Here is a 16,527-nt window from a genome sequence, read left to right on the forward strand (position 1 = left end):
GTTCAGTGATTATTCAGCATAGTTACGTATAAATATTAGGTACGTATTAAAAGGATCGGACGAAAATATCTTCATATCGGTGTAACCGAGCGCAATTCACTGTTACCATTAGGGGACGGTATCCAAAAAGGGACATGGAAGCTATCTTTAGATGTGACTGAGTAATAAATATCTTCGCTTAGATCCGAAGGTCGTGATGCAGACCAACGGACATAGTAACATCGCATTTACGAAAGCATTTTGCGAACACTTTAGTGTCTTAAAGAGACAATCGTCCGTGAACATTTTTTCCTCAATCGTAACGGATTCGTGGACCTTGATCTTAATTTGACACTTGTTTACAGACAATTACTTAAGCTGTCGAATGTTTTGATACTGAATAAACTTGGCACACATAACGTTTTACAAGCAATAACTCTTTCTTAGTTATTCGTTTAGTGGTGGTCTTCGCAAAACTACCAAAAATCCAACAAAACAAATCCTAAAGGATTTTCAACATTTGGAAAAATAAGTTAAGTACTTAACCTTCAAATAAAGTATGATAAAAGAGAAATATATCTAGGTTTGGTGAGCCCCTCGTAAACCACAGCAATAAACTTTATTTATAAAGCCCCTGGGTATTCAAATGGTACACGTCAGTGGTCGTTTATTCCGTCTTAGATAAAGGTTTTATCTAGTAAGACAAACATGATATTTACTTGTAACCGTAACACCAGTAAATTGTAACAATCTTTATCGATACGGGGACTAAATCGGGAAATCTTATGGTACTTGATGACTAAAGAAAACAATTAATGGTTTATCTGGTTATCTGGTGTCGTTGTGATAAAAATAAGAATTTATTTTAAAACGCAGATAATATTTTTTATTCCTTTATTTGTCTGATGACATTGTTGTCCTGATAAAGTTAATACGTAATGTCGCTCGTTGAGAAACAGTGACCTATGGACACGGATAGTCAAACGAGGTGTCCCCTCGAGAAGCAAATTACCGGTGATTAAAAAACAAACAAATCGCCTCTTACACACCACTAACGTTTATAGCGAATTTTTCCTTAGAAATCGTTTCTTGAACGAAAGAGAAAGTTGAATAAAAATGGCAATACTTTCATGTACTGTCAGAGTAAATTTTCTTGGATGGTGAGTGAAACGCAAATCATTCGTGAACGGTACATTCAACGGATTTATAGTTTGACATCGATGACTTATCTTCCTGAGGATTGCATGGAGGAAAAATATAAAAAGATGAAAAATGAAAACGCAAAGTATTAACTTATGAATTATCCGTATCCTGGGTAAGGAAATAATGCAGTTATTTAGGGTTATTGACAGAACCCCCAAACAAAACAGGACGAAACATTTTTAACTCATAAACTCTACACCTAACCACGGATAAGAATACTATCCTCAACCTCTTCATTGCTCTTAAGTAACAACATTAAGGGCGTTCATAAATATACGTCATTCATCAATTACACAACTCAACAACTACACCATGACCCGAAAGTCAACACCCACACGACCTGTATAAGGTCTCAGAACTCAGAAAGTAGCAATCTCAGCTTATTGTTGTTAGCTTCTTGTATTCGTGTTGTTGCGTGAATGAAACGATATTTACATGTTCCATGACCCTAAAATCAGGTTTTTAAATCACCACGAACTGGTAAATGCAGAGTAGGGCAGATCAGATACCAGTTGGTGGAATGATCTGTCAAAGATCGCGGGTGCAACCAGTGCCTTTGGAAATTAATGGACTATCATAAGGCCCAGACTTCAGCCGATAGATTTTCGTTATTCAAAAATCTCGTCTCCACCCACTGAGCGAGACATTGACAAAATTTTCTCCGCTCGCCTTTGGCGAAGTCGTAGGTCCTACAAGGCTTAGATTTGATGACGGTCTTAAAATTACTACATACCTGAGCTGTATAAGGTCTCCGAGCTCAGCGGGCAGCGATCTAAGCTTGTTGTTCGATATATCCAGTGTGTGCAAGTTGGCCAACTGGTTGATGTCGGGCGGGATCCTCTGCAGCGAGTTGTCGTTCAGGTACAGAGCGGTTAGGTGCGTCAATTGGAACAGTTGAGGCGCTAGAGCGCGCACACCTCCTGTTACCTGAAAATGTTTTATGGCTTGTTAATATTACGCTGTTGAGTAGGTCATGGGTGGATAAAATTGTGCAGATTTCAGTAGGTTCAATTTCTACAGTGAAAACACGGCTTAAGACGAGTGAGAGAGACGGAGTGAGACACGTCAAAATTACTTTTTGAAATAAAGCTTACATTTTGTGTAAATTATGATAATAATCAAAGAAGTTGGTAACTGCAAGATTTCACTTTCTTCAGAACTATAAAGTGAATACATGATTACATGACAGCCATATTAATTTAAGGTTTTATACAGAACACAAAAAATGTTGCAGCGTTGCACTTAATTAAGTTTATAATGTTGTGATTACGCAGGAGTCTCACACCCACAGAGCCTGCATTTGCTAACGACATTGTATAAGCTTAATAAGCTTCTTTTGAAAAGGGCACAATGTGTCAACTGGTTTCAAAACATTCAACGACGGTGAAAACTTACGCAATCCATTGTAAATTCATTGAGATTTAATGGGTTGCAATATTTAATTTTTTTTTTGGATTTTATGGGTAAAGAAACGTCTCGTTTACAACACGTTTGGTCATAGGTACAAATTGAGGAAAACTTTTACGTAAATATTACAAAACATCTTCACACTACGTATTGCATACACATGTACAAAAAAAACTGTTTGTGTATGCTCAACTATGACGATCATGAGAGGAAACATTTTAACCTGCAGAAATTGCTCAATCTGGCCTAAAAGGATAAACGATGTCTTTATTGAGGTCGGAGAGTAAATAGACACTGATTTACCTTAAATACATGGTTAAGCTCGATATTCACAACGTCAATGCCAGGAAAATACGTACATAGGTATTTAGTTAATCTCAGCAACAGACATCTGAATAATTTAATCAGTACATACTCAAGATAATTACTAAAACTCTTAGTAATAATAAAATTTTGTAAAGAGAAAAACAAGCTGATTCAATCTTGTTTTTCTATTCATAAGAATTACGTTCTGTAATAAATCAAGACTGTTAAAAAGCTTTACTAAAAGTTAATTCAAGGACAAAATAATATCCAAGTGAACAGATGTTATTCTTAAGAATTTAGCGATGAGAATTTTAAATGGAACCTTTATAATATGTATGTGTAGGTGAAAAAAGATATGTTGGTCCAAAAGGTTCTCTCAAGGGAGGTGCTATCCTAAGTTGTTGCTATTATAGAAAAGGTGCTGGCTGGTAAAAAATAAATGTACAAACGTTAAATCACCTTTTCGTACCTTATGATTTTGAACCTTATGAACTCAGTTTCAAAGTTGAAAACTGATTAAGTGGGATCAAGTTTTACTCTCTAATTTTCCCAAAGAAAATAATTTGAAGTTAACTTGATACTACAATTATCAGCGGTAATCATTATATCAGATATCTTTTAGAAAGATATTTGTAATCTACAGTTTGGAAGGAATATTATCATGATTACTCATCAGTTTTTTTTTTTTTTTTTTTTGGGGTGACGTTCTCCCCAGCCGCCTCCAAGTGCGTGGTACAGTTCGAGCCTGTAACACCGGCGTCACCCGGGACCTTAGGTCGCAGGGAAGACTTCGGTCTCGCCCTCCTGCCTATGCTAAGAGCTGCTTCTCCCCCATCCCACCCCTTCAAAGTCCTGTCGTGTGCACAGCGCACATACCCATCCCTCGCACATACAGTCACTTCCAACCCCAGTCAAACTCCTAACCCTTTCCCAGTTTTTCCCCCAACCCCTCCACAATCCAACTCCACTCCTTACCGTGATCCTTGTGACTAAGTGGTTGCGGGCCCGTCCATCACTTATTCTCTGATGATGGCGGGTAGGAGTAAACAGTCACCTGCGCTAGGACCTGCGCAGTCGAGCGCCGTAAGTGGGGATGAAGGAATCCTGGGGGGTTGAGCCAAGCGGCGCTGGCGGTAATGCGTCCGTGCGGCAACACGCCCCCTTTGGTCTGGATTTCACGCGAAACGGTTGCCCTACCTTAGAGCCATGGGTTAGGGAAATGGCCAATCGTGTCCCGTCAGAGGGCCACAGGCGAGGGACGTGGGGTCCGCGAAAGCCGTCCTTGGGCGGCCGTAGCGGTGGTGAAGGTCATGCTGACGGTGCAAGTGAAGGTTGGAAGTCGGGACTTTCTGCTCCAGACTCCAGCCTGATCGAGTGCCCGATGTCGCACTGTAAGCCAGCCTCGCGTTCCTATATCTACCGGGTAGTCCTAGCGTGCCTACCTTCAGTAGGGCGCTCCCAGTTGCGGGCTCCATGGAGGGTGGGAGCTCGGTAGATGAAACTAAAATAATCAAAAATATGGATAACAATAAAATAAATTTTACCGGCGTAAGGGTGGAGTCAGCGAAAGCCGACGACACTCCTACGACCTGCGCGAACACCGCGCATTCTGCCCCCGTGGGCAAATGCGACAAAGGTCCAGGCATGGCGAGAACCGTGCCGAAGACCAAACGTCAAAGCAGGAGGAAGGGACCAGGTAAAGCTGGTACCGACTCCACAAACAGGGCGAGGGTTATAGGTACGGGTAAAACCAGTACCGACCCAAGCACCCCCGTGACGGTTCCGTCGGCGGCTCACCCCCTCGGCGGTCCTCACATAACACAGCACACCGAGCAAATTGCTCCACATGCCGGCACCTCCGGGCCATCTGCCTCCGTCAACGCGGATACGGTAACCCGGACTGAGGACTACTTCTCCTCCGCATGGCAGGTGCAAAAACGCAAGGGCAAGGGGAAACAAACTCCACAACCCCAACGCCCTAACCAAAACCAACATGGCGTGAGCTCCAAGAAGAGGAAGATCAACCCACGCCAGCGCAGGCGAGCGCGCATGAACGCGAACGCCGCGCCCGACACACCAGCTCTACCCGCTGCCCCAACCTCCGGCCAGCCATGCTTCTGTGCCGGTGGGCGTACACAGGCCCAGGCAGGCGAAAGCCGACCTGGACCGAGTGGTCGTCCGCCGGGCGCGGGGGCCGGCAGGCCGGTGAAGGAAGGGGACGAAACAATAAGCCCTGCAGGTGAGGTACAGACAGCTGCCAAACGCGCTCTGAACGAGACACTTTCGCCCCGTGGGAAGCGCAAACGACAGTGCCTGGACCCGTCCAAGCGGGCCACTCCTCGGGTAAGCTACGCTCAAGCAACCAAGGAGTCCCTGTGCATCGCAGTTACATGCGGCCACACCGGGATCCTAACAAAGGACGTAGCGGACACGATACTGACGGGGATACAGAAGACCATCCTAAAGGAGGCATGGTCCCCGAACAACAAACAACCGGGGCCAGCTTTTAGTGGTAAGCCGGTTTACACAGAAGGCGTCCTGAAGCTGTGGTGCTCCAACGACCACACTTTGACATGGCTTCAAAAAACCATCGCCGACTTGGCCCTTTCAACCGGCCACCAGCTGATCATCAAGAGCCAGTCGGAAATTACACGAAGGATCAGGTGTGGCATCCTGATCCCTAATGAACAGGGGGCCATCACCGACTCGCGAGACATCGGGCGGATTCTGGCATACCAGAACCCGCAGATCGCGGTCGACAGGTGGGTGCTCCAAAGACAGGAGAAGCAGCAAGGCGCCAGCTTTGTGGTGGTGGGAATCCCGGAGGAACAAATCGCGACCCTGATGAAGTCCGGGCGCCGCCTCGCCTTCGGGCTGGGTGCGGTGTACGTGAAATTCCAGGGTCACAACGGCAAGTTTGCCGATACTCCGCCGGGATGGGACCCCGCCACTTTCACCATCCAGAAACAGCCTGGCACAAGTACCACGACCAGCGAGGGCGCTGGCCCCACCGAGGGCCCTGCGGTGCCCGTACCCGCAACCGTCCCCTCACAGGACGACGACCCGGAAGAAGCCCTTCTGACGGGTTCAGACCTGGAGGGGGACGAAGTCGAGTCCGGGGACCTGCTGGCCGGGCTACAGCTTGGAGGAGACGAGGAGGGCGCAATCTGCGATGGCGTCCCCTTCTTCGTCGACAATTAAAATCCTCCAAGCAAACCTCCACCACAGCCAAACCGCGACGGCTCAGCTGCGCAAATGGTTGGAGGTTCAACACACGGCCATTGCCCTAATCCAGGAGCCGTGGGTCAGGGCCGGCCAAATCAGAGGACTCTCCAATCTTGGAGGTAAGATTCACGTAGACATACATCACGACCATCCCAGGGCGTGCATCTATACAACAAAAAACATAAAAACACAGTTTTTATCAGATTTCTGTTGCAGAGACCAATCTGCCATCTCAATACAGCAACCTGCTTTAAACATGGAGATCACCCTCGCCTCGGTATACATGCCCGAAGCAGAGGAGCCTCCTCCCTACGACCTCGCCCGCCTGGTGAATCACTGCGAGAGAGAAGGGAAGGAAGTGATTATCGGTACTGACTCCAACGCACACCACCCTTTGTGGGGAATGGATACACACAACGATAGGGGTAAGACCTTATTTGATTACTTATTCACAACCAACCTATCACTAATAAACACTGGATCAGAACCAACTTTCGTCACTAGACGAAGTCAAACAATTATAGACCTGACTCTCGCATCAGAGAGCGTAGCGGAGCTAATCACAGGATGGCATGTCTCTAAGGAGGCATCTTGCTCAGACCACAGATGGATCCGCTTTGACCTACAGGTCTGTATACAAGAAACACCACCGAAACGGAACCCACGCAATACGGACCGCGCGACGTACACCCGTACGCTCAGCACCAAACTTGCGCAACTCGGGGACCCTACAAATTACGTGGACACAGAACAAATTGACGAACAGGTAAGCTACCTCACACAGTCAATGATAGACAGCTATCAAACAGCCTGCCCCGAAACTGCATACCAGAAAACACCAGGGAAACAACCATGGTGGGGTGCGGAACTAGAACGCAGGCGTAAACAAGTGAGAAAAACTCTAAACAGAGCAATGAATACATGTGCCGACGAGGATTGGGACGACTATAAGGCGGCCAAATCAAGGTACAAGAAATGCATCAGATTCCGAAGTACCAGGGGATGGCGCAAGTTCTGTGGTAACATCGAGTCCTGTCAACAAGCAAACAGGGTAAGGAAAATCCTAGCACAACAAAACACACCTGGTCTGGGCACTCTCCGAAAACCAGACAACACACATACCACATCGCCGGAAGAAACGAAGCGCGTCCTAATTGAGACCCACTTCCCAGGATGCGTTTTCACGCAAAATGTAGAATGGCATGAGGTAACACAAACACCAACTGAAGAAGATTGGTCATACGCACAAAAAATCGTCACAATGGAAAAACTCCATTGGGCAATTCAAAGCTTCCACCCATACAAAGCAGCAGGTCCGGACGGAATCTTCCCAGCGCTCCTGCAATGGGGAGGACCATACATCTCATATAGACTATTAAGACTAATGAGAGCATGCCTGGCTTTTCGATATGTCCCCAAAAAATGGAGGGAGGTCAAAGTAGTCTTTATCCCAAAGCCAGGTAAAGGAGACTACACAAGCGCAAAATCTTACAGACCAATCAGCCTGACATCCTTTGCTCTAAAAACCCTGGAAAGGTTATGTGAGCGAGAGCTGAGGGACGGTGCGCTAAGAAACAACCCCCTGCATCCGAATCAGCACGCATATAGCTCGGGGAAATCAACAGAATCAGCGCTTCATCTGGTAGTAAGCCGGATAGAGGAGGCAATAGAACAAAAAGGCATCTGCCTTGGCACCTTTATAGACATTGAGGGAGCCTTTGATAAAACAAACTTCGTTAGCATAACAACGAGCTTACTCAGACACAGAGTTAACCCGATGCTAACTGATTGGATCACAAACATGCTCAGCAAACGCGTGGTACGCTTTGAAGATGATGACAAATCAGCACTAATAGCCAGAGGATGTCCACAGGGAGGGGTACTGTCCCCGCTCCTGTGGAATCTAGTGATTAATGATCTCATCACAAAACTAAACGCAAACCACGACTACACAATAGGTTATGCGGATGACCTTGCCATCCTCATCTCAGGCAAGGTAACTGACACTATCTGCAACCTTACTCAACAGGCCCTACGAATCGTAGAACAGTGGTGCAGGGAATTTGACCTTTCAGTAAACCCCACCAAGACTGAGTTAGTCATGTTCACAAACAAACGAACGTTGGGACCGTACAAACTACCTAAACTCTTCAATACAGAACTCAAACTATCCAACGAAGTCAAATACCTTGGCGTCACTCTGGACAGTAAGCTGAAATGGAGTAATCATATAGACAATAAAGTAAACAGAGCCAGCATTACCTTTTGGCAATGTAAGAAAATGATAGGGAAGAAATGGGGCTTATCCCCTAAGATAATACTATGGCTATACAAAACAGTGATCCGCCCCATGATCACTTACGGCGCCTTAGTCTGGTGGCCCAAAACTGACCAAACTACAGTCGCAAATAAACTGGCGCGAGTCCAAAGACAAGCCTGCATGGCAGCCACAGGTGGCATGAGGACAACACCAACGGCAGCGTTGGAAGCCATGCTAGGTCTGCCGCCGCTGAACCTCTTTGCACAGCAAGAAGCAGCAATGACGGCTCTAAGACTCAAAACCCTTAATCTCTGGAGCAAGTTGCCTACAAAACACACAACTATACTAAACAATCTTTATGCAGACTTTCCCATTATGCAGGCTATAAACGACCGCATACCCAAAGTCTTTATATTCGATAAGAAATACAGGATCCAACTTTTTGAGGATCATCGTTACGAGGGACATAATCCCAAAGAACTAAGAATTTTCACCGACGGATCCAAAACAAGCACCGGCACAGGTTCAGGCATCTTCTCAGAAGACCTAAACATACACATATTCACACCCCTAGGAGTACATAATACAGTATTCCAAGCTGAATGTATAGGCATCTCCCTAGCGGCCGAAGCAGTCATAAAGCGGGAAGTAACCGGTCACTCTATCCGAATACTCTCAGATAGCATGGCAGTAATACAGGCCCTAAGCAAACACTGCGCAAACTCCGGCCTTATACACGAGTGCCACCAACGGTTAAACAAGGTAGGCAGTTTAAATAACATAACCATTCAATGGATAAAAGGACACAGTGGCTCCCGAGGCAACGATGCAGCGGATGAGCTGGCGAGAAGGGGATCAGACCAAACAGCAGTAGGACCAGAACCCATACTGCCACTCCCCTTCGGCCACCTACGAACACTGGTAAGACAGCGTACTAGGCACAAACACAACCACCTCTGGACTAACCACAGCGCGTGCAGGCAGGCGAAGATGGCCCTCCCGACCATCAACGATCGCCTCACTAAACAGCTGATGGGCCTATCAAAGCAGAATTTACGTAAGTTTACGGCAGTTCTAACTGGACACGGCTCCTTCAATAAACACCTCTATGTTATAGGAGTTACAGACAGTCCCTTATGCAGAGCCTGCATGGGGGAAGAAGAAACAGCGGCACACGTGCTACTAGACTGCCCTGAAACCGCCATATACAGGGCTAAGTACTTCGGTAACCCAGGTACTATCCAAGAGATAGTCAGCAGAATTAAACCTCTGCTGGCTTTTCTCGAGGAGTTGGGGTGGATCGAGTGAATAAACACCCATTATCACCCTCACACGCAAAATACGCGCTTTGTCGTGGAGTTGCGGAAACCAGCCCGAGTAATCTAATCTAATCTAATCTAATCTACTCATCAGTTTGATGGTTTAGAACAGGTTTAATATATTTGTTATTGTAAACAAACACCAAATCAGACTTGTTTTATTTTTGTATTTTAGCCTTTTTTGACAGCAGTGAATACTTTTCTATCTATAAGATGTCTTATGTACACTACAATGTGGTCTGATTTTTCTATGGAGGTGCTTGAAATTGTATGCATCTTTTATTGCGCAACAAAATTTATTTTCTTTCTATCTTTCTTTCTTCTTTCTAAGGCAGTGGTATTATTGTGGTGTTATGGAGTATATGTTCAGCCATTTCCCAAACTGGACATAATTTTGACCTTTTATCAAGATTTAAAACTAAGAGGAGCTTATAACACAGGTTCAGGTATACAACTCTATCTACTGAACTCGAGCTGTCTTTTGGCAAAAAAACATAAATAGCAACCCAAGTAATGTGATACCATACAAACCAAAAATTACAAAAAGTGTAAAAGATATACCTTCATATAATATTCTTTCTTTTTTAACTTGTTTCTATTGTGTCAATAAACAATATAAATAAAAAGTATTCACCTCAAGCGTGGTATAGTGTTTGTATGCGTCTTTTATTGCGCAACAAAATTTATTTTCTTTCTATCTTTCTTTCTTCTTTCTAAGGCAGTGGTATTATTGTGGTGTTATGGAGTATATGTTCAGCCATTTCCCAAACTGGACATAATTTTGACCTTTTATCAAGATTTAAAACTAAGAGGAGCTTATAACACAGGTTCAGGTATACAACTCTATCTACTGAACTCGAGCTGTCTTTTGGCAAAAAAACATAAATAGCAACCCAAGTAATGTGATACCATACAAACCAAAAATTACAAAAAGTGTAAAAGATATACCTTCATATAATATTCTTTCTTTTTTAACTTGTTTCTATTGTGTCATTAACAATACAAATAAAAAGTATTCACCTCAAGCGTGGTCCAGCCCCCGCGGCGGCCAGACGCCCGCTCGGCCTCCGACATGATGTGGTAAGTGCGCCCGCTAGCGCCCTCATGCTTGTCTTTGTTGCGAGACATTCTGTCACCTACAACACACAGACACCGTCACCATTGAGGACACAATATCACCAACAGTCTACTCTGATAATACTAATTAGGTTGTTGATATTTTTTGGGCCATTAATCAGCTTGTTTTCCTCAGCACTCATTACGGGAAGTCAGAAGCAAGTAAGACCAGTCTAACCAAGGGGTGTTGGGTTGAGGAGGTCAGATAGGCAGTTGCTTCCTGTAAAACACTGGTACTCAGCCGGTTAGACTGGAAGGCAACCCCAACATAGTTGGGAAAAGGCTTGGAGGTGATGACTCACTATGGACTAAACTCTAGCTAAATAATCGAGCATATAAAATACTGAAGTGAACAGAAAGTACTATTTTTATGACATGTCTTTATAACTTTATGCATTTTAACAATGAATATTACCAGAATACATTGTGCGTTAGTAAACAATTTTATTATGTTTTATTGCTGTTTCACTGATGTGTAGTACTGAGAATTGCTTCAAGAAGGCTACTAATGCAGCTGTGTGATACTTTTTAATATACCCCACAGAATACAAAAACACACAACTTTCATTGTTATACTTATTTTTTCAACATAAATAATGTGTGTTTAATTTATTTAATGAACATTCAATAATTAAATAATATGATGTAACTATTTGCTTTTTGTCATCAATAAAAGAAATTAATACAAAGCCACAAACAAGTGTGACCTGTCTACATCATTGAGTACAGTTTAGTGACCTCTTTTCTAAGTAAATAGTGAAAGAAAAAGTAACACTTTTACCCTGAAATTAATTAACATTGTTAAAACCTAGGTCTTGTGTACAATTTTAGGACAAACTGACAATAATTTGCATAGAATCGAGCACCCAAATGCGTAACCCAGATGTATGCTCGCTCTAAACATATATTTTTAATGTAATGAGAAGTCATTGAAATGAATGCCAACATAGCAACAGTTGCTACAAAATCTTGAACAATGATTATTTTCAATGTAACTAGGTCAATTTCTAATCCATTCAAGTTGGATCTAAAATTGCAGTTTTGAATAGGTACTATTTTTTGTTTCTTTGTGTTAACACATTTGGTGATTTTTATTGCCTATACAACTGATTATGAGTTCTTCAGGTTGGTATTATGTATTAAGCCGGTGTTGATTATGTTGTTGCCAAATATTTGCAATTTAATATTTCTATGTAAGATTTGAGATCTATAAATAATTCATACACAATTAAATGCACTATCTCTATGTTGTATTGTGTAAATGTAGAACTATAACATATGGAGTTTTTGTAACATTGTATTATTTATCCCAAAATAAACATTGATCATGACACTGTCACAAATTGATGACTTCTAAATATAGTGAACAGGTTGTCTAGCAAATAGTTTGTTGTTACCATTATTGCTTTATCAATGTAACCCAATTTCTAATGATAGAACTCAACAACAAAAAAGAAGGATATATATGATACTCTCTACTCTTTATGAATGCTAAATAACTGTATCCACCTCAATTTTGTTGGCAAAACGATATTTTCAAGTTGCAAAAGTATGGTGTTCAGAAATTCTAGTTAGCAAATACATGAAGGTTTCTTATTTGGAAAATTACTACTAATATTACTTAACAACGTTACCAAACTAAAACTGCAATGATTTTTCTGAATCATTGACCAATACTTCTGTTAAAACAATCCGTATTTCATACTTATCTACGTAAACACTGATACGATTGTTTTCATACATATGGATACGAATCTATGCACTAAAGGGGTACGTAGTGACAAAAATGTACCTTTATAACACCGCGAGGGGTCATTAGGTGTGATAAAACGACTTTTTTCGATAAATTATCTTCTTTCGAAAAATAAGGACAACACAAGTCCATAACCTCCGTAGTACGGCGGATAAACCTAGAGAATACAGTTATTATACAAGTTTAACAGGCTTTCAACAACGAAACAGGGCCTATTTCCTGGAAAAAGTACTCATTTAATTCATTATTTCGAGGATTACTGTGTAAATGCGTAGCATCTTTGTGTACAGCTGACATGAAAGAGATGAATCGACTCGAACCACAGTTGAGTCCCCAAGCGCCAATACAATATTCACACTTACAACAACCATACTTTCAAAATAACTTATTAACCAATTAATACACACCTTCATCTACTCCTTAAAACCTTTTACTTCAATTAGGATTATAGTAATGGGAAATAATTCACTGTAAACAGACAATGGGACACTCTTGACAAACAACCACATCAAACGTCCATTTACCGACTGCAGCGACAATCGACATAAGCGGGAAATTCTAGAACTTTACTTTGTGTTGTGGCGACCATAGACAAAACGGTTCTCTGTGGCGCAAAAGTTTGAATAACTAAAGTGTAATAATTGTCACTATAACAAATACTATACGTACGTATTTTTGTAATATTAAAATAATGTATTTAAATTAACTTACATCAGTTGATACACCTGAGTCAAATAAATCGCTACTGATGCGTACATCATCATCATCATCATTCATCATCAGCCTATCGCAGTCCACTGCTGGACATAGGCCTCTAAAAGTGTACGCCAATGAGATCTATTTGAGGGGCATCATTACATAATATTATCTCATTTCTACTAAGAATGACTTAAGTACATTAATTGATATAGAAAAGCTCTTCTAAAACAACGAAACATGTTCTACCTCAACACTATATAGATCTGATAAAATTTTACAAAATACCATGCTACTTTTAGTTGTATTGAAAATGTTTGCTACCGATTGTTAATTTATGCTACATATTTTAAATTAAAATTTCATTGAACTTTGTTCTCTTCATACAAAAGCAGCTATACTCGAAATTAAATTCATTTGAGCTAAATACTTTTTACAGTAGTTACATGCCTAAGACTTGATTTTGGGTATCTGATAAATTATATTTTTAATTTTGAGTTGAGATAACCGTGATAATGGTTGAAATTAGTAAGTTCATGGTAGAAAAAAGTGATTTAAGATTTGGAACGTGTAAACAACTCGTGCATCCGTGGACAGACAGCTGTAAACATGCATTTACTAGCATGTTATGGGCCTGCGGGAAAGGGTCCATAGTATTTTATACACCATACTTTATTGTATTCACGGTAAGCTTGCTACTTGCTCACTTTTTATTAGGTCTCATCATTCACCACACTAACAAATCCAAAAATTATAACTATTAGGTCAAAATGACCAAAGACCCACGATACAACTTATTAGGTACCTACTTATTTGATTAAGACTGTAGTTTAAATTAGGATATTGTTGCACTAGTGCCTAACTACATCACACTTCAATTGTTTGGGCCTTCACTTGTTACATCATCCTGAGGAAAAAACTTCCCGTATCTTGATAAGAAATAGCCCATGTCTTTAACTATTATTTTTGTCAGGCTCTACATTATTCAATCAATCTATGTGAGTAGGTACTAAAAAAAATTGTTTCAGTAGGTACCTACTTTCAGAAGTTGTGGCGTGAAAGCGCGCGAGCCAGAGCTACATTTACCTATAAGTAATAAGGAAACGGATAATTTAATTGCTCTACAAAAACACAAAATTAAAAGTACACAATAAGCAAGTTCTATCCTCTTTTTATAATATAAAGTTAATAGAAGATACTTACTTGTAGTTTTTATCATATAATTTGTAGTAAAATTATTATCTTAAAAGCGCCTTTAAAATGTATTTGAGCAACTGTTTGCTAATGAACTAGAACAGGGAAAATAATCTGAAATACCTGCTGCAATTTTATGCATTATATCCAACGTTTTCTCTTATATAAAATGGTAGGTAACAAGGAGTGATTTTATACTAGTTTTCATAATTATTTATTTGTAAATATAATATGTTATAAGTTAGTAGAAAGTTTCTTTGGTACAAAGTTTTATATTTTCGAGGTTTGGTTCGTATTGGGACCCTAAAAGTATTCTCATTCTTGACACAGCGTTGGACAGCTGAAACTTTGAAAAAATACATATTTACCGGCTGAGGATAAAGAGCAAATAGAAGAAAACATAAGTATTAAAGGAGAACTTATCAATAGCGTAGCGTAGCGTATATTTTTGTCAGTATTTCAATTACTCTGCCTTGTCCTCATACACCCTATGCCAAACGGATGCGCACTGGATAAAAGAGCCTTGTTGGGTTTGAGACAGTCAGTGCGACTCATAGACATAATATTAGTAAACAGGACTGCGCATATAAACCCAAAAAACGAGCCGAGTGAAACAGTTAGTACGGAGGCTGTCTGTCCCTTTCTAATAGGGTGACTATGAGATTAAGCTATGTGAGACAAATCCGAATTTGCTAAGATTATTAAACACAGATTAGTATTGAAGTTTTAACTTACGCAGTTTGTGACCTTAAGATACTAATAAAGGCTTTTAATAATTAGCGGAAATTAGCAGTATAAAAACAGGAAGATTCGAAGTGAAGACTGTTTTTTTTGTATTTCTACTTCATATATAGACTGCTGAGCCATTTATGTCGCCTTTCTTCATTTTTTGGGAAGCTATAACAATAGTACAACAGTTTTAAAATCCATCACCCATATTTTGACTCGTTACAAGAATTCATGGGCACCCTAGTTGTTTGGCTTACGAAAATGTTATTATTAGCTAACCTGTGGAACGATATATTGCAACCACCATAGGATTCACTTTTGCAAGTAGAAACGCAACACTTTTTCACCATTTTAATAGTTTAAATTGATTTAATACAAAAAAATATAAACAAAATTTTAAATGCTGATTACGCGCCAAGAATGTTCAGGGTTACCGCTAGAAAATAAAAAAAAGCAAAATAAAAATTTATGTTGTTTATGTTTTAATAATAAATACGAATAAATTAATGCGATTGTTATTGATTTGTTGACTTACAATTGTTAAAATAAGATAAAAATATAAGTGATTCAATTGTTTTTGGGAAGACAAAACTTTTGATCATAACATTTTTTTTTATGCTGGCAAGGTGTTAGAAAGAGACAAACAGCCTCCGTTCGAACTATCCCTCTTGGCTCGGATTTGCCTCTGTGTATTATGCAACCAATTTAGTACCTTATTGCGTTAGAATAGAGTTCATTTTCGTAAATATATATTTTGAGCGTGCGCAATCTTGTTTAGTAATATTATATCTATGGTGCGACTTCAGTTTCTTACAGTATTTAATCGACAATAATATCTTTTTTTTTAAGATTTAATTTTTAAAAAGGCGTAGTCCTCATTATAGGCATAAATATTCCTATTCTATTCTATTTTTGTATATGGCAATCCGTGTCGATGTCAATTTCGACGATTCTGCCAATGACAAGTGGGATGAGAAGCAAGAAGTGCTTTTAATTAAAATAAATTTAAAAATATATATATATTGATTTAAGATGGTGCTGTGGCCGATCTTGTGTAACTTAATGTGTTAGTAGGACGGCACTGAAACAAACAGAAATATATTTACATATATAAAAACAACCACAAAATGTTAGTAACACATAACATATAATATATACCACAACCATACAAACTGTGGCCTAAATATAGGCCACAATTTATAATTTAATATTGTTTTGATTAATGAACATCAACAGCATCTGGAGCAGTTCTGGACAGGAGTGGGATAGGAGGGAACGGAAGTTAGTCGGGAGAGGAATTTTAAGTTTTTGGAGACGACCATATAAATCAAAGGATGAGT

The 16,527-nt window shown here is 40.7% G+C and overlaps 2 protein-coding genes across 2 annotated transcripts in view; one reads left to right on the forward strand and one right to left on the reverse strand.

Moving 5' to 3' along the window:
- Positions 1 to 13,095, reverse strand: part of LOC124634258 (CCR4-NOT transcription complex subunit 6) — a 151,213-nt gene extending 138,118 nt beyond the window's left edge. The window contains exons 1-3 of the mRNA XM_047169725.1: positions 12,976 to 13,095; positions 10,720 to 10,835; positions 1,916 to 2,109 (exon numbers count right to left, since the gene is read on the reverse strand). Of these exons, the coding sequence (XP_047025681.1) occupies positions 1,916 to 2,109; positions 10,720 to 10,827 (302 nt within the window). The 5' untranslated portion in view covers positions 10,828 to 10,835; positions 12,976 to 13,095. The remainder of the gene's footprint in view (positions 1 to 1,915; positions 2,110 to 10,719; positions 10,836 to 12,975) is intronic.
- On the forward strand, positions 3,598 to 6,547 carry LOC124634257. Its single transcript, XM_047169724.1, has 2 exons — positions 3,598 to 6,239; positions 6,337 to 6,547. The coding sequence occupies exon 1, from the start codon at positions 4,369 to 4,371 to the stop codon at positions 6,094 to 6,096; it is 1,728 nt and encodes a 575-aa protein (XP_047025680.1). The 5' UTR covers positions 3,598 to 4,368; the 3' UTR covers positions 6,097 to 6,239; positions 6,337 to 6,547.
- Positions 13,096 to 16,527: the final 3,432 nt, after the last annotated feature.

This window comes from Helicoverpa zea, chromosome 11 (genome assembly GCF_022581195.2).
Source record: "Helicoverpa zea isolate HzStark_Cry1AcR chromosome 11, ilHelZeax1.1, whole genome shotgun sequence".
Lineage (NCBI taxonomy): Eukaryota > Metazoa > Arthropoda > Insecta > Lepidoptera > Noctuidae > Helicoverpa > Helicoverpa zea.

Excerpts from the sequence above, each read along its gene's own strand:
- LOC124634257 (XM_047169724.1), top strand. The coding sequence starts at position 4,369 with ATGGAGGGTGGGAGCTCGGTAGATGAAACTAAAATAATCAAAAATATG.